Source organism: Erythranthe guttata, chromosome 2 (assembly GCF_056151865.1).
Source record: "Erythranthe guttata isolate IM_541 chromosome 2, IM_541, whole genome shotgun sequence".
NCBI classification, from domain to species: Eukaryota; Viridiplantae; Streptophyta; class Magnoliopsida; order Lamiales; family Phrymaceae; genus Erythranthe; species Erythranthe guttata.
The window spans coordinates 928009-949644 of NC_142534.1; the positions used below are offsets into that span (position 1 = coordinate 928009).

General features: G+C 35.9%; 5 protein-coding genes across 6 annotated transcripts; 2 read left to right on the plus strand and 3 right to left on the minus strand.

The window, feature by feature from the left end:
* The first annotated feature begins 134 nt into the window (after window positions 1–134).
* Window positions 135–5282, plus strand: SAE2 (SUMO-activating enzyme 2). Its single transcript, XM_012981620.2, has 11 exons — window positions 135–566; window positions 650–739; window positions 1203–1286; window positions 1374–1592; window positions 1892–1993; window positions 2435–2893; window positions 2982–3211; window positions 3620–3713; window positions 3859–4041; window positions 4126–4223; window positions 4657–5282. The coding sequence occupies exons 1-11, from the start codon at window positions 534–536 to the stop codon at window positions 5012–5014; spliced, it is 1950 nt and encodes a 649-aa protein (XP_012837074.2). The 5' UTR covers window positions 135–533; the 3' UTR covers window positions 5015–5282.
* Window positions 5283–5826: 544 nt separating this feature from the next.
* LOC105957670 (26S proteasome regulatory subunit S10B homolog B) lies at window positions 5827–9664 on the plus strand. The gene is made up of 10 exons (XM_012981618.2): window positions 5827–6027; window positions 6923–7042; window positions 7417–7553; window positions 7674–7835; window positions 7917–8003; window positions 8078–8164; window positions 8281–8418; window positions 8559–8750; window positions 8837–8935; window positions 9271–9664. Exons 1-10 carry the CDS (start codon window positions 5925–5927, stop codon window positions 9343–9345), a joined length of 1200 nt encoding a protein of 399 aa, XP_012837072.1. The 5' UTR covers window positions 5827–5924; the 3' UTR covers window positions 9346–9664.
* IMPL2 (inositol monophosphatase family protein) lies at window positions 9590–13029 on the minus strand. Its single transcript, XM_012981619.2, has 9 exons — window positions 12434–13029; window positions 12211–12289; window positions 11441–11535; window positions 11311–11360; window positions 11056–11180; window positions 10811–10877; window positions 10520–10609; window positions 10096–10207; window positions 9590–9944 (listed from the first exon to the last, which is right to left on the minus strand). Exons 1-9 carry the CDS (start codon window positions 12798–12800, stop codon window positions 9874–9876), a joined length of 1056 nt encoding a protein of 351 aa, XP_012837073.2. The 5' UTR covers window positions 12801–13029; the 3' UTR covers window positions 9590–9873.
* Window positions 13030–14865: 1836 nt separating this feature from the next.
* Window positions 14866–15923, minus strand: LOC105957377 (uncharacterized). Of its 2 annotated transcripts, XR_016030046.1 has the most exons (3): window positions 15501–15923; window positions 15031–15351; window positions 14866–14979 (listed from the first exon to the last, which is right to left on the minus strand). XR_016030046.1 is itself a non-coding variant. In XM_012981301.2 (2 exons), the coding sequence occupies exons 1-2, from the start codon at window positions 15849–15851 to the stop codon at window positions 15103–15105; spliced, it is 600 nt and encodes a 199-aa protein (XP_012836755.2). In that variant the 5' UTR covers window positions 15852–15923; the 3' UTR covers window positions 14866–15102. The 2 variants fall into 2 exon arrangements, 1 of the variants encoding a protein (XP_012836755.2); XM_012981301.2 differs by having other exon boundaries at window positions 14866–15351.
* A 647-nt stretch (window positions 15924–16570) lies between these two features.
* On the minus strand, window positions 16571–20576 carry LOC105957669 (hypothetical protein). The gene is made up of 4 exons (XM_012981617.2): window positions 20112–20576; window positions 19005–19419; window positions 17873–17901; window positions 16571–17746 (listed from the first exon to the last, which is right to left on the minus strand). The coding sequence occupies exons 2-4, from the start codon at window positions 19312–19314 to the stop codon at window positions 16871–16873; spliced, it is 1215 nt and encodes a 404-aa protein (XP_012837071.2). The 5' UTR covers window positions 19315–19419; window positions 20112–20576; the 3' UTR covers window positions 16571–16870.
* Window positions 20577–21636: the final 1060 nt, after the last annotated feature.

A 21636-nucleotide genomic window follows, 5' to 3' on the forward strand; every position in this document is an offset into this window, starting at 1 on the left:
GTGTTGTAATTCCGGTGAAAATTGAACAATTCCGACAAATTTTGGGCAACATGCCAACATTTTACGAGTTCAGGTAAAAATCTGTAAGAAAAAAATAGTACATGGAGTAAAGTGCAAAAGACACTCTAGTTCAGGGGTAAAGTGATATTTACACTAAAAGAAATGACAATAATTGAAGTAATTGATGGGGTGCAAATCGCAAACTCGAAAAGTCAAACAAGTGAAAATTGGAAAAACAGTGCGCCTCAATTTTCAATTTTTACGCCCCTCTCCTCCCACGTTTCGTCTTCCCCGCAGCCAAACACGCTGTTCTTCTACCACAAAGGAGGAGGAGTGAAAAAATAAATATTATTTTTTTGGCGCCCTTTCATTAGCAAAATTCTCCCCGAAAGATTCCCCCCTCTGTTTCTCTCTCCCAACGCTTACGATTCCCTAAGATATATATATTTTTTCTCTCTCTAACTGCAGTACCTACGCGTAGTTTTGCATCTTTATCAGTTAACCGCTGACTTGTTCTGCTTTCTGTCCGTACAATGGCTTCCGAGCAACAGTTATCTGCAATTAAGGTACTCAATTTACTTCGTTTCGCACATGATTTTGTAATTAGTAACTCGGAGGAAGAAGTATTGAGTTTATCTACTGTGTTTAGGGTGCGAAAGTGCTTATGGTGGGCGCCGGCGGTATCGGGTGCGAGCTTCTGAAAACCCTCGCGCTGTCTGGTTTCAAAGATATACATATCGTGAGTGGAATTTCTTCTTCCTTTTCGTCGTTTATTTTTATGTTTCATGCTCTATTTCCAGTTATTTGGTTGCCGTGGATTTTTAGGGTTTTCAATTAGGGCTTTAGAAAGTGCTTGGGTTTTGAATAATTAGGGTTCATATTTCGATGAGTGAAACCATAATATGAATATTTGAGTTGAAAGCAGTTTAGTTTTAGTTCGAATTGATTTGTTTATTAGATTTTGTAAATTATTTGGAAAGGAGGCCTTTTAGAAAGTGATAAGTGTTTTGTAATGAAATGTCCGTTTAATTGCAATCTGTGCCGAGGCTGAAGGAGTTATTAGATACAGATTATAACTTACAGCATCTGAAATCTCATATTTTTCTTCTGAAAGTTATTTGAGAAGCTAGGCTCTTTATTTTCAGATACATAATCCCATGTAGAATGATATAATTATTTTTCCATTGCTTGCCTCAAATCAGATTGACATGGATACCATTGAAGTCAGCAACCTGAATAGGCAGTTCTTGTTTCGACAATCACATGTTGGGCAATCCAAAGCCAAAGTAAGTAGAGTCTTTAACTTCTTGAATGCTTCCCGCTATTGTCCTCGGAAATATTTCCTAATATTAGTTGGATGAATGTTCATACAGGTTGCTCGTGATGCAGTGTTGAAGTTTAGGCCTCACATCAGCATTACACCATACCATGCAAATGTGAAGGACCCTGATTTCAATGTTGATTTCTTTAAGCAGTTTAATGTTGTTTTGAATGGGCTTGACAATTTAGATGCCCGGCGGCATGTGAATCGCCTTTGTTTGGCAGCTGGAGTGCCATTGGTCGAAAGTGGGACCACTGGATTTTTGGGACAGGTGGTGTTTTCTTGTAAGAATTTATTGGCAATATATGTTTATTTTTTGCTATCATTGTGATTCCATTAGAGTATTCAATTGAAGAATGCTGTTTTTCCCTTCACTTGCAAAGATTGTACTTCACTGCTTTTGTAATTAGGTCATGAAGCGGATGATTCTTCCACTTTTACTTGTTGGATTATCCTGATAAACTCTTTAACGAGATTATTTTTCCTGCATCTCTATTGAATTATCCATGTCCGTAATTTACTGTTGAAAGTTTCATAAAACCATTATTATTTTTGAATTGTTGGAGGCAGGTAACTGTTCACGTGAAGGGTAAATCGGAATGTTATGAATGCCAGCCTAAGCCAGCTCCAAAAACTTACCCTGTTTGTACTATCACAAGTACACCATCAAAGGTATACAAAACATATATGCTTATTTCTTCACGTCTTGTGTTAGGGACCTCCGTTTTAAAAAAACTGCGCCAGAATTTTCATGCACTTGGTTATTAACTACAGGAGACTTAAAATTTCTTTGTTGCTTAAGTAGATTGAAGCTATATGAGAGGGTTGTTGAAATTAATATTTGAGTCAACAACATGGACCTTTTTGCTAGACTGATGCTTTTGGTAGTTACACGCCTGGGAGAAACTTATTAGGAGTTCAGATGTTTTTTTGGGGGATATTTGACCACACTTTGCTTATTGTGGTAATTTAGAGAGCATTTTTTAGTGAGAGAAGTTGGTAGCAGTTACCGAGAAAATGTATTGTTTCTCTTACAGTATTACAGTACTACAGAATTCCTACCTGCCTGATTTTTTAGCTAAATTATTATCATATCTTGTTTCATTATTGCAGTTCGTCCACTGTATAGTATGGGCGAAGGACCTGCTTTTTGCAAAACTATTTGGGGCCAAAAATCAGGAAAATGATCTGAATGTGCGTTCTAGTGATGCTTCCAGCTCGTCTCAACAAACTGAAGATGTTTTTGAACGCAAAAACAATGAAGACATTGAACAATATGGGAAGAAGATATTTGATCATGTTTTTGGTTATAACATTGAGTTAGCATTGTCAAACGAAGATACGTGGAAAAATCGTCACAGGCCAAGGCCTATTTATAGCAAAGATATATCTCCTATTGAGCTTCCTCATCAGAATGGAATCCAGGCTAAAATTTCAGTTGGAGGAGATATTTCATCAGTTTCTGCAATGGCATCTATGGGTCTGAAAAATCCACAGGATCTTTGGAGCTTAAATGAGAACTCAGCTGTGTTTCTTGAGGCTCTGAAATTATTCTTTTCAAAACGAGAAAAGGTTTGAGAATGAAATTATTTAGAAGATCTCAATATTACTGGTCACCTGATTCCTGTTTGTAGCTGGTATCTAATTTTTCCGTTTTCAGGAGATTGGTAACTTAAGTTTTGACAAAGACGATCAGTTGGCTGTAGAATTTGTTACTGCTGCCGCAAATATCAGAGCTTCTTCATTTGGCATCCCTTTGCATAGCCTTTTTGAGTCCAAAGGTATTGCTGGTAATATTATACATGCTGTTGCCACCACAAATGCCATCATTGCTGGGTTGATTGTGATCGAGGCTATTAAGATTCTGCAGAGTGATACTAAAAGTTACAGGTGGTTCATACTTGCTACACCAAACATTTGCTCTTATGCATTGCCAACTCATTGTTTTGATGTTTTATTTGTTTGTTTTCCTTTTGAATTTTAGAAAACCTATAAATAAGTTGAATATTAAGTAAAACCTGTTTGTTTGCCTTTTGAATTAGTTAAGATTTCTCATGTATCTTATAGCTCTGGAACTTCCTAATTTCTTAGCTATAGATTCCCCTTTTCATTTCTCTTTTAACGCGAGGATATTTCCTTGGTGTTACTGGATTCCTGTTTTCCTGATTAACTACATCGATGTGACAAGAGTCACAAGACTGATAGAACAACATCCTTTACCTAACTAACCAAAAACTTGGACAATTATATTTTCTAGCTGTCTTTAGTTCTCGTTCTTATAGGCTCTTTTATGTGTAGGATGACTTATTGTCTGGAGCATCCTTCAAGAAAGATGCTTCTTATGCCAGTAGAGCCATTCGAGCCAAACAAGTCATGTTACGTCTGCTCCGAGGTTTTTTGGCTTTTCTTATCTCCCTTTAATTTCTTTCTCCTTTTGTCTTTTTTGGAATTTTCATTCTATTTTGACTAAATAGACGGCATTATTATACATTTTTGCGCAACTGTTGTTTAATGCTATGGCATGTGTTTGCAACTAGACACCTTTGACCCTTGAGATAAATGCGCATCGTTCAAAGTTGAGGGACCTTGTTGACAAGATTGTGAAAGCAAAGCTTGGCATGAATTTGCCTCTAATCATGCATGGTTCAGCCCTTCTCTATGAGGTTGGTGATGATCTCGAGGAAGATGAGGTTGCCAACTATGCAGCAAACCTTGAAAAGGTTGGTTGCCTCTTCTTTTCAACTGTGTTAGCATTATTAATTGTAGTTTGCCTCTCCTTGAAAAGGTTGATCATTTTATGTTAGGTATTATCTGAGCTTCCTTCTCCGGTAATGGGTGGAACAATTCTTACTGTTGAGGATCTCCAACAAGAGCTTAAGTGCAGCATTAATATTAAACACAGGTTTGCCTTTCTTTTAATTTTGTAGCTCGAGAAAGGTTGTTGTTTAATGATTTCTACTTATGCAAATGGATATGAAATTAGTAAATTACCGTGCGATCTCTTATTAAAATTTCAGTGAAGTTTGGTAGCATTATTATAATTTGTATCTAGGAAATAGCAGGCATTCAAAGTACTCGAAGGTTTTTATTTTAAAATTCATTTTCTGCTCTATTTTTAATGTTTTAACTATTAAGGCAATGTTTTAATGTTTTGACCTATTCCATTTCCTTCGTCTTTATTTCCTCATGCATTTTCTTATCGAAGTAACAAATGAGTGAATCTATGACCCGATCTACTGACATTTTTATAGGCATTTTGCTTAAGGATAAATAAATTTCTTATCTGTATGAAAGCAGATCTGTTCAACTTCTAATCATAAATGAAATATTTGCAGGGAGGAATTTGACGAGGAGAAGGAACCCGATGGAATGATTCTGTCTGGCTGGACACCTGCTCTTGCAGCAGAGAAGAATGGCAGCACATCATCTACCACTGAAAATGGTGCCAGCACCTCTGATGTATCTCAAGCTACTTCCTTAATGACCGAAGAAGACGATGATCTGCAAATCATTCCAGCACAACCTGTTGGGAAGAAAAGGAAGATATCCGATCTTTCAAGTGCTGCTACTTCTGATTTTTCATCTGTTGCCAAAGATACAAAGATTCAAAGAAAGGATGTTGATGGTAACAATGATGTAGTCATGCTCGAAGATGGCAGTTTGGGAAATAGCAAGAAGAAAATCGAAACGTAGTTAGTTTATTTTGCCTTTAATTTAACTCTGATGAGTACTTCTCACTCTAACTCGGTCTTAGAATACAGAGAAAACGGTGATTCTATTTTTGGTGGCTGTAATTTAAAACATCTTTCTTTTAGGAGCCTTCAGTTTTTTGTCAAGATGTTTATTCTAAGTTTAAATTAGGGGGAATTAACAATGTAAATGTCATTGCTATGGTCTGTGTACTGAGAAAATTGTGGATTAGGGAAACAAGTATGTTTGTGTTAGCATTGCGTTTGCTTAATTTGCCATGTCATGTTGTCTTATTTATGGGAAAAATACAGTTTTTGTCCCTCAAGTTTGCATCGATTTCACATTTGGTCATTCATTTTCACAAAAGACACTTTTGGTCCCTAATGTTTCAAAAGTTCAGCACCTTTAATACTTTCCGTCAAATTTCCGATAGCACTAACGGTATCGAGAGCGTAGCTTTCACTAACAGACTAAGTGTAAATTGATGGAAATGAACAAAATTGTTAAATTATTAAAATATGTGGGATTAAATATGTTTTTTGTGAACATAGAGAACGAAATATGAAATTGATTCAAACTTGAGGGATGAAAACTGGATTTTATTCCCACTTATTTACTCTCCCACTTTCAATGAACGGAAGATTGAGCAATTCATATACTCTTGGAATTTATTATTATTGTTCTGAAAAATACTTTGACAATAAAATCGATTTTTTAAATTGTTTCCGGTAACGAAGAAAAGCTTAATGGGCCCAATGGACACCTCACAAAGCCCACTACATATTAGGCCCAAATACAACTGTGGAAAATATCTCTTGCTTCGCTACCAAGCTGAATGCAGACCATTTTCAAAAATTAAAATTAAACGAAAAAATTTACTCAGAAAATTTTGAAAAAGGAAAAAGAAAAGCCAATGTCTAGCGAAAACGACGATGCTGCTCGCCGGAAGACCGCCGTTTCTGATTATCGGAAGAAACTCCTCAATCACAAAGAACTCGGTGGCCGAGTTCAATCTGGTAATCGATTATTTATTAGACCTTACTTAATATGTTGAATTTGATTTGTATCGGTGCCGTTCAGCTGACCTATCATCGCAGTCTCTGAAAGTTGGAGATCTATGTTGTGATTTGTGTTTTTTTTGTTTACTTAATTATTTGTGGTTCTAGTTAGTGTATACTGTATGTGTTTGATTGAAGAGATGATTTATTGAAATTCAGGAATCTAGTTTTGTGTTGTTAGGGAGTTATTGCATGTACGACGAGCTTTGATTTAAGATAAATGGCGGAGGATATTGTGTTCTAGGTTTTTCTAACTTGAAGCTGCATATTTACCTTATTTGTTTGATATAATATATGATTTTTTTGTGGAATTGAAGCTGCATTTGTTTTTTTTTTTGGAACAGTGGTTTTAGATTTTGAATTTTGGTTGTAGCTCAGTATCACTAATGTTTTGAATTCAACTGTCATCACTCAATGAGAGTTAGCATTTGCTTCACGCAGAGAGATAATATGTTGTGTGGAGAATTTTAAACAATGGTTAGTTTAGGTTTCCAGGAGTAATATATTTATGTTACACTCCTAATCGTGTGTTCAGTTGATGTAAAAGTTTCAAAAAAAAAATCAGCAATATGATACGTTTTCTAATTACCATATTTTTCATTTCTATATATTGGAGTTCATTGTTCCTTTATTCTGGAAAATGACTTGATTTGCTTTAGTGTCTTGATACGTTGATTTTTATCGTTCTGCTGCCATGGATTCGGTTCACAAGCTTTGTTTCGTAATAGATCTGAACTATATAGCTTTTACCATAGCAACTTAGCCTTATCAGTTATCACATATAAGTTGCCTTTATCGTGGAGTATAATATACTATTAGCTAAGACTAAAGTGGAAATATTTTATTTGTATAGTAAGGGAGAACTTAAGAGCTAAGAAGAAGGAATATGCTAAAACAGAAGATGATCTCAAGTCTCTCCAGAGTGTTGGACAGATCATAGGCGAAGTTTTGAGGCCTCTCGATAATGAACGCTGTAAGACGTTTGTTTACTCTTCTTCTCCTCTAAATACACACTATCAGGCATTTATTATCTTTTCTTATAAATAAATATGTGCAGTATGCCAGCATCAATCTAGTACATTTTTAGTAGTTTTTTTCCCCATGTTATCCATTATATTTAAAATTCACGTCTGCATTTGGAAATTATGAAGAAATAGATGGATTCTCCTATGTAGAAACACCTGTCTTTATTTTAAGTGTTCATTGACCAATCACATTAGTACTGCCTCGGTAGTGCTTAGACAAGTTATTTGGTTTCTTATCATAGGCTAGGTGACTGATAATTTGTCACTAATTGCTGTTCTTCTCTTTGTTTTCTAAATTAATCTTTGTCTTTCGCTATATTAGTGATTGTTAAAGCCAGCAGTGGCCCGAGATATGTAGTTGGGTGCCGCAATAAGGTGGACAAAGAAAAACTTACAGCGGGCACTAGGGTAGTTCTTGATATGACAACACTGACAATTATGCGAGCACTCCCTCGTGAGGTAAACAGTTGTCCTCAACACCTATTGTTTGGGTTTAACTAGTTATGGCTCACAATTTTGATTCTCAAAAAAGGAAAATAAAAAGTGCTGATGGAATAGTTATTTTGATGTATACTGCAGGTAGATCCTGTTGTGTATAATATGCTTCACGAAGATCCTGGAAATGTTAGCTATTCCGCGGTGGGTGGACTGTCTGATCAAATCCGAGAACTGAGAGAATCAATAGAATTACCTCTTATGAATCCCGAACTTTTCCTAAGAGTTGGAATTAAACCTCCAAAGGTAACATTATTTAAAGAGCACTTGGGTGATTTTCAGTTTTTCATCTTTTCGTTTTTTAGCAACCGTGTATACCTGTTTCAGGGTGTACTTCTCTACGGGCCTCCTGGAACTGGCAAGACATTGTTGGCCAGAGCAATTGCTAGTAACATAGATGCCAATTTCTTAAAGGTGGGAAAATACCAAAAAATCTTACATAGTCTTCATATCATAGGAGTTGCTTCTTACAAAAAGTGTCTCTGCAGGTTGTATCAAGTGCTATTATTGATAAATATATAGGTGAGAGTGCAAGACTGATTAGGGAAATGTTCAGTTATGCCCGTGATCACCAAGTAAGTATTATACACTAACTTTTCTTTTCTCCCTTTCCTTTCCAAATGAGACATGATAATTTGATATATTAGTCTGGATTGACATTAATGAAGACCATTTTTTTTGTTCTGTATAGCCCTGTATCATCTTTATGGATGAGATTGATGCCATTGGTGGGCGTCGTTTCAGTGAGGGAACAAGTGCTGACCGTGAAATTCAAAGGACACTTATGGAGTTGCTAAACCAGCTCGATGGGTTTGACCAGCTCGGCAAGGTCTTGTTCATTCTCATTCTTAAATTAAAAAAAAAATATATAAAAAATATATATTTGTGTGGATTCAGGCATTGTTTTATAGGCTTGCATGCATACTATAGCTTGAGTGGATGGTGATGTGATTTAAATTGTTACTGCAGGTTAAAATGATAATGGCAACAAATAGACCCGATGTTCTGGACCCTGCGCTTCTTCGTCCTGGTCGTTTAGACAGGAAAATAGAAATACCATTGCCTAATGAACAATCAAGATTGGAAATTCTCAAAATCCATGCTGCAGGGATTGCCAAACATGGCGAAATTGATTATGAGGCTGTTGTGAAACTTGCTGAGGTTAGCTAAAATTGCTGTTTTAATATCTTTCGTGAATATTGTTTATAACCTTTTTTTTCTCTATTGATATATGTTGCATTGTTCAGGGATTTAATGGGGCCGACCTTCGTAATATCTGCACTGAAGCTGGTATGTCAGCGATACGAGCAGAGCGTGATTATGTCATTCATGAGGATTTCATGAAGGTAACTTTTTTTTCTTGCGTTTTGATATATTTCACTTAACAGTTCAAACGGACTATCAATCACAATTTACCTAATTGACCATAGTTGATCCATATTTTATTTTCAGTTCATTCTTTTAAAGCTAGTTAGGATTGATGGGATAGATTATAGATGTACTTCACACTCCTGCCTTGTAGCTATTAACGGAGTTAACTATTTATAAATTGCACACTTAATTCTGTTATATTTGACAAAATCACACACATGTACGAAACTTCATCTTGATTTTTGCATATTGACAGATTTATTTTGCTCCTAATCTTTTGTTGAGTTTCTCGTGGTTGAAAATGTTCCAGGCTGTAAGGAAGCTGAATGAAGCTAAGAAGCTTGAATCAACTGCTCACTACAGCACTGATTTCGGAAAGGAATAGAGAGAGGAGCCTCCCCTTTGATGGACATGGCGCATTATCCTTTCATCAGATCGGACGCTTTTAAATCACTTTTAGCAATCGGAACAAACTTGTTAAAATTTGTTAGGATGCGTCTTTCAACAATGTGAACGATGAGTATTTTCTTTCAACAGAAATGCTTAAGAAGTCTTCAATCTCAGAGTACAAGAGATGCATTATTACAGTATATGTACATAATCTGTTTGTTTCTAAATAATGCCACTGGGAAACCGTTATCTGTGTCGAATTATAAACCGCTGATATGAGTTTTCATTCGTGCAAAACAAAAGATATTCATTCATGTTTGCCGCTTGGTGTTGTAACTATGAAAACAGAGCTGAAAAAACAAAAAGAGAAATAAAATTAGCCATTCTACATAAATAAGCTATTCAATCACATGCATTGTAAATTTTGACGTCTTCAATTGTTCCCAATGGTTGTTTCTTCAATGAAGAGCTACCAAGTTAAGAGGAGATGAATCACAACAGGATTTCCCGTTTCTCGAGCGACTTATTGCCACTGTAGTGTATCTAGAGCTTCTTGATGAACCCCTTTGTCCCCTGCTGCCACTACATTGAAACCTGAAAACAAAAGTAAAAAAAAAGGGAAAAAATAAGATGTTAGGCTCGTTTAACACATGATATGAAAGTACATTGAATAGTTATAACCGATATGGTTGAAAAATCAATTTTCATTGAATGAGTGATGATTTAAGCCACATGAAAATCGTACTAGTTGCTTCTGCTTTAGAAGAAGCCTCCCAATAAAGTTGATGCCCTTTCCAGTCCGTTATAACTCCGCCAGCTCCTTCAATCACAGGTATCAGGGAAAGGAAATCGTATGGCTGGAAAAAAAGGTCAATGAGAGATCATAAATATGTATACGACCGACACAATAGTATGAGTGTTTAGCAGTTGAGATTTCACCAAATCAGTCACAAGATCATGTCTTTGTGGCTGAAGTATTATAACTATAATAAATGGTAAAAACTAATGAATTATGCATAAAATGGAGAATTTCTTATTTCCCACACTACTAGGTAATAATTTTGATTAAACAGTTCGTATTTCAAAAGAAACACATGACCAAAAGATACATTAATTATACTTGTAATATGTTAACAACATAACATAGCGAAAAAAAAGACGGATCTCACCTTGAGGCCAGACTCAACCACAAGGTCTACATGACCTGACGCCAACAGGGCATAGGCATAACAATCGCAACCATATAGTGGCACTTTGACCTGCGAAACCAAACAAATTGAATATCAGAATCTTATAAACTTGAATTATACATATCAAACTTTTACACTTATACGTCATACGTATTTTAAGTCAGCTGAATCATACATATCAAACTTTTAGCAACACCATGTTTATATATATTAAAAAAAAAAAAAAAAAAAAAAAAAAAAAACTTGTAGCAATATCAAGTGGACACATACCTTACTTCTTACTCGAGCGAAAGCCACTTCAGCATCCCCCCTAAATAAATGTGGGCTAGTAGTGTACCTGAAGAGACCCCACATCTCAGAAAAGAATGGAAATAAGAGGAACGGAAAAAACATAAGATATGTTACAGACGAACAACATTCAGAACAAAAAAATCTGCACATAGCATAATCTATATCAACTTATTATGAATATTGTTCTGAAGAATACGATATTTGTTAAAACAGGATGAACATACAGGTAGGCTTTCGAGAGTTGTGAACAGTTGCGTGTATAGATCTCCTGTCCGTTCAAGGTAGTTCTCTTGCCACTTATTCCAATCCATCTTTCTCTCAGGACAGGTTGGTCAATAATGCCAAGAATCTGGTCAAATAAAAAAGAGAAAAATAAGTGAATTGTATTTCTAAATGAGTCAAAAAGGTCAAAAAACACAGAACATTCAGAATTCTCTTCATAGCATTCTTGAATGCAGTAAGCAGCAGGAAATCCGTACCGGTTTACCCTTATGGAGTAAAGCAATTAGTGTTCCAAACAAGGGTTTCCCTGTGAGTAAAACAATTAATCAGGTATTAGGCAAAGCTTCATACTTAATCATAGAGCGACAAAGAACATAGATATAATACCAGTAATAAAACTTTTTGTGCCATCTATCGGATCCAATACCCAAACAAAGTCTGCAAAATCTTCTTTGCACTTCCATCCATTCTCCTCTCCGAAACTGCAATTATACATTAAATCAGCTAAACAAATTGATGAATATGACAACATAATGCATCTTCTATCGCAGTACAACTTTTAGGTGATGAAAATTGAATTCAGCTATGTCCAAAATAATACATATAAAGACAAATGAATTATATGCATATATATCCAAATATGCCATACATGTCTCGTATTACTTGTTTTTCCCTGTCACACGGTCATTCAAAGACATCAATTCCGTATGGAGTATCATCATGTTATATAATTGCGTTTATTTAAGTATTAGATGTATCAGTCGCTATAACTTAATGAGGAATGCAAACAGAAATTCAAGGAAAAACATGCCGAGCAACGGGGTGCAGGGAGGATACAATTAACAAAATTGACATGGATATTATTCATTCACGTATTTTTTGTTATTTATATATGTGTGATATTCACGCATGAACTGAAACTAGCACCAATTCATACATGAGATAACAATCTGAAAATAAATATACACCAATCACCAGCTTCGACAAAAACGATAAAAATTTGAATTCATGGAAAAGCAGACTAATCAAGATGGTGAAGCTTTAGATTCTCTTAAAAATTCAAACCAATTTCTAATGATTTTCTCAAAACACCAAAATAAATAAATATCAGTTTGCACCATTGCATGAGAAGGAAAATTCTACTGTATAAAGCTCACATTGCATGAGAAGGAAGATTCTCCTGAATAATTTTCACCATGGACTCCTCCGCAGCTTGATCAGCAATCGTAACAGGACCTAATTCCAACAGAAAATCAATCAATCCAGACAACAGCGAAAATCAACAAAAAAAAAATTCTAGAACAAGGAGACAACTGAGCACTTTAATAACTAACTTGAAAGCAAAAATTAAAAGTAAAAAAATAAAATCGGAAGACTCACTTAAATCCTCTTTATCCAGAATGTCGAAGCTTTTGCGGAAGTACCGGCGGATGACGTCACCGGCGGCGTCGGCGAGCTGGTTTCCTACGTCAGCGAAGCGGTCGAGGTCCACACCGTCCAATCCCAGGGCAATCGCTTGATTGCCGCAGCTGTTGCCATTAGAGAGAGAAGAATTAACAGAAGTCATTTTAACTGAATTCGATTGAATTGATCCGAAAGTTAGGGCTGAATTGAAACTACTCCGGCCGGAGAAGAGAAATTGAGGAAACGCAGGCGGAGAGGAGACGGCGGGGGTTCGGCGGGGGTTTAGAGAGAGAAAGTTGGAGTGAGAGAAGTGGGCGTGCATTTGGAGAAGCGGTGCTTGCATTGAGGATGGGGTGATTATATAGGCGGGAAAAATGACTGAGCGAGAGCGACGTGTTCGCACAGAGACACGATGAACTGTGTGTGTGTGTGTGTGTGATGTGTTCCTGGGCAGTGGGCGGCGGTGGTAGAGAAAAGGGAAGGGAGAGTGGCGGAGGCTGACGTGTTTTTCCACCGTCGGATCCACGAAATAAAATATAAAAACGGAGAACAGAGAAATAGGCAAATAGCAATATAGGCAATTTTCATCCCTCAAGTTTGCATAAATTACACATTCGGTCCCTTATATTTCAAAAATTCAATACTTTTAGTTATTTTTGTCCTTTTTCCGTTAAAACTAACGGAATCTACGGTGTGTGTGCCCATCCATCACTGACTTAACTGACGGACTAACGCTTAGTGGACAGAAATAACTAAAAGTGTTTAATGATTGAAACATGAGTGACAATGCGTTTTTTGTGAACATGAAGGACGAAATATAGAATTAGTGCAAACTTGAAGGACGCAAATTGTAATATATCGATTCATGAGGAACTAGATACTACACATGTTACATATGGTATATTTGATTAAATAACTACACACTAAACACACAATACACATTAGTATGTGATTATATGTAGATATACGGTTCAAATTCACTCAATTCGGCCATGAAATGTATATACATGGTTAATTAGAGATGCTAATTTCAAATCATAGCACACAGTTCCCATGTTTGGGGAGTGCACAATGAGATAATCACAATTTACAACACTTGTGGTTTGTTAGTAGCTATCCACTACATTGGCTTTTTTTCAAGTAGAGGTATCAACTAATGATACAACATGTAAGTGGATTTATGCTGTGGTGCATCCACTCAAACACCCGATGACTTGTTCTCTCAAGTCCTTTTGCACTTAACTACTAAGCGTGCCTTTGCTAGTAAGGAAGAATATACTTGATTCTTTTGGCATTCTATTGGCTTATGAACTATTCGATGAACCGGCTCGACAAAAGCTCAAACTGCCACCTCATACTTTTCAACTTTCGGACAAGCCAAATCCGAACTAAGACTAAGAGTGTAAATTATTTTCGTGAACTCAATGAATCGACTCGACAAAAACTCAATCGGACCTCAAGTTTTTCAAACTTTCTAACAAGCCAAATCCGAACTATTATTATTTGTTCCTAAACTCAGCAAACTTTTTTATTTAATTTTAATTTACTTTTTTAGTTTCATTGTGAATATAATTAATATAAAAATCAAAATAGATTCATATAAATAATTAAAAAATAAATTACATATAATTCTTTTTCATATTTTTTTATTATAATTTATAATAATAAAAAACCAATAATATTAATAAAAAATAAAAATGCACAAAGTTCGCTCAGGAGCTCAATCGAGCTCAAAATATAAAACTTCTTTTCAATCCCAAGCTCAAAATTTAAAACTTGATGAGCTAAAGCTCATCAACTTGGACTCAGCTCGAGCTCACCAAAATAGTCGGGCTCAGCCCGAGCTCGTCTAACACAACCTCTCCGCAAAAATTCCCCTTTTTTTTTTTTTTCTAATATCAGTTATCTCGTGTATCCATATATCATATATACGTATTTCTTAGATATGAATAGTTAAAAAAGTAGATATACAAACCACAAAAATTACTAACGAGTAGGAACACCATACACATATATAGCATGCAAAATCCATTTGATGTACATGGGCCAAAAATATGATGAAGCCCAACAATTATAATTACAATATTTGGGCTCAATTATCAATTAAAAGTTCAAGATCACATTTCAAGCCATAGTAAAATTCCGTTATTAAGAAAAGGTAAATATTTATTCAATACAGGCATTAGAATATATATTTTCTTCTCGTATTCCTGCGATATTCTTCTCTTGAAATGCATACTAACTTAAGCATAGGAGAATTGTATTTTTCTTCTTAAGAAGATGCCTAATTCCATCAAATTGAAGAGGATCATCACAAGATCATATCGGTTCTTGAATATTCATTGTAGGCTCAACCTCAATTTGAGGTGTAGGTTCGTGATTCGAGTTAACTTATTGTTGACCGCATCAAACAATAACAAGAAATTAAAATCAACATGCAGAATCATCAAACAAAATAATAATACAACATATTACAGCTTCATCCAAATGAAATAATACAAGAAAATTAAACCACAAGACAACTAATTAAAAGCCAACTATAACAAGGAAGCTAGTCGACATACAAAACATACTTACACACACAACACACAGTACTGAAACTGTAACTATTATTCCAATATGTAATCAAACACATCTTAATTTGTTTAGTGGTTATGGTGGCCGGGTAGCTTCTCCTTGATCTTCTCAAAAACGCCCTTCTTCTCATGCTCCCCTGGAACAGTGGTCGAAGTTTTGCTTTGGTATGTGGTGGTAGTAGTAGCAGCAGTAGGTGCTGGTGCGCTGTGTGCGGCCTCATCCTTATCTTTGTGTTTCCCACCCCCAAACGTCTCCTTTATTTTCTCTTTCAGCCCCTTCTTCTTCCTTCTTCTTCCTCCTTGCCCATCATCCTCCGACTAAGTACACATTTTCATTAATTAATTATTTACAGATCCACAATTAATAAATATAATTGAGTACTCACACACACACACACATATATATATATATATAATATCTTCGTTAATTTTAAAGTTAATTATTTGAAATTAAGAATTAAACTGACCGAAGAGCTGGAGCTCGAGCTGCCAGTGCGACGGAGTTGCTCTTGCAGCGGCTTTGGCTCAGCAGAAGGCGGCTCGTGACTGTACAGCGGCGCCCCCACCCCCGCCGTATGGCTGGCGGCGGCGATGCCCTGCGTGTGGCCGGTGGCCCCCAAACCCTCGGTGTGGGTGTGGCCGGCGGCCCCCAAACCCTCGGTGTGAGTGTGGGCGGCGGTACCGAAACCCTCGGTGTGGGTGGTAGCGACGCCCTTGATGTGCATAGGGTTTCCGAACTCATCAGTAAGCTGAACCGGTTTTCCGTACTGATCGGTCAGCTGAATCGGATTCCCGTGCTCATCTCGTAAATCCGCCATTTACTCAGATCTCTTTTTTTTTTCAATTCCTTTCGAGATTAAAAAAGAAAACAAACGATTGCTTCACTAAAATCACAAAGTTCGAAGGAGTGGATTAATGGATTTATTTGGGGGTTTATTTAAACTGAGAGAAATTGGAGACGGGTGGCAGAAAAATGTATTTTCTGCATGTTGATGAGCTCTCAACACGTGTTCGAAAAAACGGCTAGGGGATCTGCGCGAATTTCACGGCTGCCACGTAGGCTCACCTAATGACACGTAAGCTTTCGAGTTTCAATGGATTGGGATGAATGATGATGCATCACCAAAAACGTTTTGTTTGTTCAGTGTCGTCAAACATTAATGTAGCGCTTACATGAGAATTTACACGCTTTTATATATAAAATATTTTTATTCAAAAAGGACACGTGTTGAAATTTAACACAAAAGATGTGAAAGTATAACCGGCCCGAATTTAAGAACCACGAAAGTGAGTTTAAAAAAGACTAGGCCCCTAACTTTATAAGCCCATAGATGTGTACAAGTCTGGCCCAATCTAATCATTAAGCCACAGCTCATATATATATTTTTTTTGTAATGCATTAATCTTATTTTATACAATAATTAATGATTTGAATTGTAATAATAACATATTTGTTAAGTGAATAAGTTAACATTTCTATTTCAAAACTAATCCATATTCTTAGCCCGGTAAATTTGGTGAACTTACACAGCATCAAAAAAACAACCAAAAATAATCATCATTATACAAACGAAAGCATACATACTTATAATTCAATTACTACCATTTATCTTTTTTTCAACATAATAATAATGAATTGGACCTTCATTAGTAATTTATCCCCCCTTCTTTACAGTGTGTCTGCACCCTGCAGTAGCTATCATCACTTCTATAGTGCATTGTTCAATGAAGGGCTGATGTATGCAAACCGGTTCGTCTCGTAATATTCAATAATCGTAACAGAATCGAAACATAAAACACTTACTTTTAAACCAATAAGAACAGGGCTTAAAAAAGCTCAATTCTTGCTAGATCTTGCCCAGAAAAAGCCCTTTCTCGGAGTTGATTGATTATCCGAAAACGACCTACTCGTTTTCGAGCCAAACGAAAAGTGTCTTTTCAAGAAAGGCTTCCCTATAGAGCTCGAGCTGCTCTTCATGCTCGAACTTGAGCACATCTTTGGATCGACTCCACTTTTTCGATACCTGACATCACCGCTGACATCACTGTCGACAACAGCACGTTTCCTAAATTTCTTTCTAGCCTTGGAATCCAATTCAGATTTCAGCACCTTCTCAGACATCTTCACAGCCCGTTTCTCTCCGAAGGTACAAATGGGGCAAGCGGGGTCGTACTTGTCGATTTCAGGTGTCATAGTCTCCAAGCACTCACCATGATAAACATGCCCACAGGTCAAAACAGAAACCACAGCAAGATCATTCGCAGACATAATTTTCGATCTCTCGATCAAAAGCTTAGTGCAAATACCACAAGTTTGAAGCTCAAACGAAGGAGATTTAAAATTAAGCTCGCTGGATCTCGTAAATGATTCGCTATCAAAGGACCATCTCTCTCTCCGAGTGGTGGCCAAAGGGATCGACCAACTGTCTGAAGAGCCGCCATTAGAACCCCTAGTTGAGGATTCATTGCCCTCGCATATTGAGAATGTTGGAGACTTGTACTCTGGGATAATTCTGCTGTCGGACACTTGACGTAGTAAACGGTGTCTGGGGGAACGGTGGTTATGCCATCTTAAAGGGGTGGAGTTTGGATGAAGGAGGTGGCTTTGGGAAGAGAGAGGAGATGCAGACGTGGATGAGACTGAAGGGACTGAAGGAGAGAGCTTCATCGGTGACGGGTATGAAACAGTTGGGGAGCCTCTTGACTCCTTTACCTGAACAGTGAACAGTGATCAGAGAGAGAGAGAAAAATGTTTTTAACTCCAAACGAGGAATTCCATGCTAAGTATTCACATGCACTGAAAGAAATCGAACTAACTTTATCCATACCCTCCACGTACCTCTACGATATTCTGTGAAATAGCTTGATCTGCAAAAACAGTAGATAAATTAAATTGAGTGCCGAAAGAGTCAAATATGTAAAGTTGGTTATGCTATGATGTGTCGGCCAAGAAGAATTTGATACATGATAGCCAGTGTTTCTTACTAAACAATGATATGGAGTTTACGATACCTATATGTCAAAAGGAAAATGCACAAATTCTGGGAGCTCAAAGTCTTGTATACAAAAGGTTCCAAATTATGAATCAAATAATCCATACTCCAAAAACTCATGGACAAGGTCTTAATGAAGCCAGAGATATGCTTCATATTTCCCCATCATTTTTAACTTATCGATATAAAAAATTCCCAAACATAAATTGAATATAATGGCCAATGCGACACCACTCATACCCATATGAAGTAGCTGGTTGCACATCAAAACTTACCGCAACCACTATCTTTCTAATGTTTACAATTCAACGATTCATTTAGTAGTGTTGTCCCATAAATAAGGCTAAGATAATTTGATGGGAAAGAGCATAATTATTGGAGACTTCTTAGTTGTTAGTGTAGCAAAATGCAAGTGCAGTGAAAACCACTATTTGCAATTGCAACCATAATATTCTTCTTTGGATAATTTCCTATCTTACTGCACCTTCAACAGAGGACAACCAGAGAGATTCTGACAGCATATGTCTTTACTTTGCTGATAAGTAAACAAATATAAGAACCTTAACTAAACCTGCTCCTCCGTTTCTGCGGGCCCACTTTACTAGATCACCCAACAGAACAGAGAGTTGCAAGTCTGTCAACTGAAAAGATAAGAATATCTTTATGTCCCTCGTCCAGACAGCAGTACTCTCACATCCTCTATAAAACATTTAACTTTTTGATTCAATAGAAAAATCCGGATATTGGAGCATCTATTAATTTGATACTAGGACTGCCTAAAAGTCTCTAAAATATATTTCCATGTATCAACTGCGTAATAAATTGCATATACACACACGCCTCCTTCCGTAATACAAAGATAATCTAGAGAAAGAGAGATAATATGTGTTCCAGTTCACCATCATCGTTCATGAAAATTTAAAGGGGGGTTTTAGTAATTAATCTATTAATATGGGAAAATTTAAAGGGGGGTTTTACCAGAAGATTGGGGCATTGATATTCCGCCATTTCTTTCTGAAACTGGAGACTTATGCCAGGCAAGTGACCTGAAACTATCTAACGGACTACCCTCCTCTGAAGCAAACACCGTTTCAACAGAGGTACCAGTTTTGGCTCCTCCGTCATTATGTAACCAATTTGCAGGTGTCTCTTCCTCAGCTACTCGTCCACGATTATCCCATCGGAAACTCCATGTCGGTGAATTGCGTGAATGCCTTTGCAAAGTTTCAACAGGTGATCCATTTGTTATAGTTCTGTCTTTAGCAGCAATACAACAAGCAGCTCCCATTGTACTCACACACAGGTCAGTGAAGCGAATAGCTATGGCTAATTTCCTTTCACATCAATGACCTCGGAAAAGCAAATACGAAGGGAATCAATAGCAATAAGTTACCTGCAATTATTAAAGGAAAAATAGTCAACTATCATTAAAAAAAAAAATTGGTACTTCATATGAAGTAGCAATCTACAATTCTACATATAAGACTTGGAAATTTATGATTCCAGATTCGTTTAAGTGAACATAAAACTGTGAATTCTATCAATCACTACTTTCTCAACTTGCAAAATAATGAGACACCAACAAAGCCAATTAAAACACGATGAGGAATTCCGAAGCACCGGAAAACACACCTTGCGTAAATAAAAATTCTCAGATTCAATAATCAGTAAATCAGATTCACTGGATTAGTATCCTATAGAATATTTCACTCTTGCTAATTACTACATCTTCAACAACTCTCGTAACAGCTATTCTACAAATAAATTAGGCATAATTAATTACAATTAGACCTTTATCGAAGCGAATAAATATCTGAATCAATAAACTTAGACGAAAAACTAATTCCTCGATTTTCAAGTGCTATTTAGAGGGGCAAAAAAAAACCCTAACATTCGAAACTGCATCGGTCAATAGAGATCCGAAACTCGTGCCTAAAAAAACTGAAATCCAAGTCAAGAACAATTTAGCATTATATTTACCATCTCTAATCCAAAAAAATTAAAATTTTCACCTGCTTCTAACATATTCTACGAATAATCAAAAAAAAAAAAAAAAAAAAAACAGGAGAAACAAACGAAACTTACATGATCGAACGGTACCGTTTTCACCGCTCACGAACCCTAGGAAGAAACAGAGATACTGTGTTCGCGAGTGCGTGTTACGCATATATATGTAAATAATTATACTATACACTGTGTTTGTGTGTGTATAGATAGTAGAGAGAGAAAGTAGAGAGAGAAAAAGGAGTTGTGATTCTTCTTCTCGAACAGTAGTTCAGATTTTGAGGAAGGTGGAGACGACAATTAATTGACGGCGTTAGTTGGCGCTGGCTGATGACGGTGCCACGGTCCACGTTTCCAAACGGCGGTGGTTATGAGTTTTTTTTGACTTGTAACGGCGTCAATGTGAACACGTCGTAAGCAATGCGTCTTTTTTTAGAGGGGTTGTTACTTCTTATCACAATTATTTTTGTAATTTTCACTTTAAAAAAAAAAAACTATTTTCTAAATTTTGTCTGTTGAAATAAAAGTCTTCTGAATTTGAGTGGTACGTTGTGGTGGTGGAGCTGTACATTTTGGACTTTCCTCTACTCTTTATTACCTCATTTTGCAGCATTTAATTTAATTGATTTTTATATTACATAATATATATTGATCGACATATTATGAATTATCTTATATTCCCTACGTTCCATAATAACTGTTTTTTTTAAATTATTTTTGTTCCATATATCCGTCGCTTTACATTTTCAATATTGTATTAATTGTGTAATTATCAATTTTACCCTTATTAACTATCTCCAACATTCTTTCACATTAATTATTGGCAAGGGCATTTTAGTATAAGAACATATATTTTTCTCAAATTAAGCAATATTTATTGATATTCTTAATCCTTGTACACAAGCTAAAAACGACAATTATATTAATTTTAAATTTATATTTATACACCTAGAGAGAGAAATTTTAATTCTAAATTTGACATCAAGGAAAAAGATATGACTTACTAAAAATAAAAATGAATGGTCACAAATTTAATTAATTTATTTTTAATTTGTTACCCATCAAACTCTCTTATTTCTCCATCTGTTATTGCAAAGTACACATGTAAGAAAGATATAAATTTCATTGTTGGAAAAGTACACAAGTGACTCAACTTATTCTCGGAACCATCATTATCAAAGATATAAATATATATATATATATATATATATATATATATATATATTCTCAAATTAACGAAAATAAGGAAATTCACACGGTAGTGAAAATCATGGAATTGATTCTGTGGTCCAAAAAAAGTAGGCGTTATGCAAATTGGGCCCCATGTTTCAATTCTGGCCCGATTGTTGAACAAATTAAGCCCAATAAGTTTTTCTAGCATTACTTAAATAGGAAAAAAATAACAAAAATAAATAAATAAAGCCCGCAAATTTCTTCATGTTTCATTATTGTGTTAAAAAAAAGAAAGAAAAAGGTCATTATTTTAAGTTCTTGATTTTTTTTTTTTAATAATACAAATTATTGATTAAATGAAAAGGGAATATGTTGAGAGTCAGAAAAGCATTGCTTCCCTTTTATAAATATTTAAATAAAATAAAAATGAATG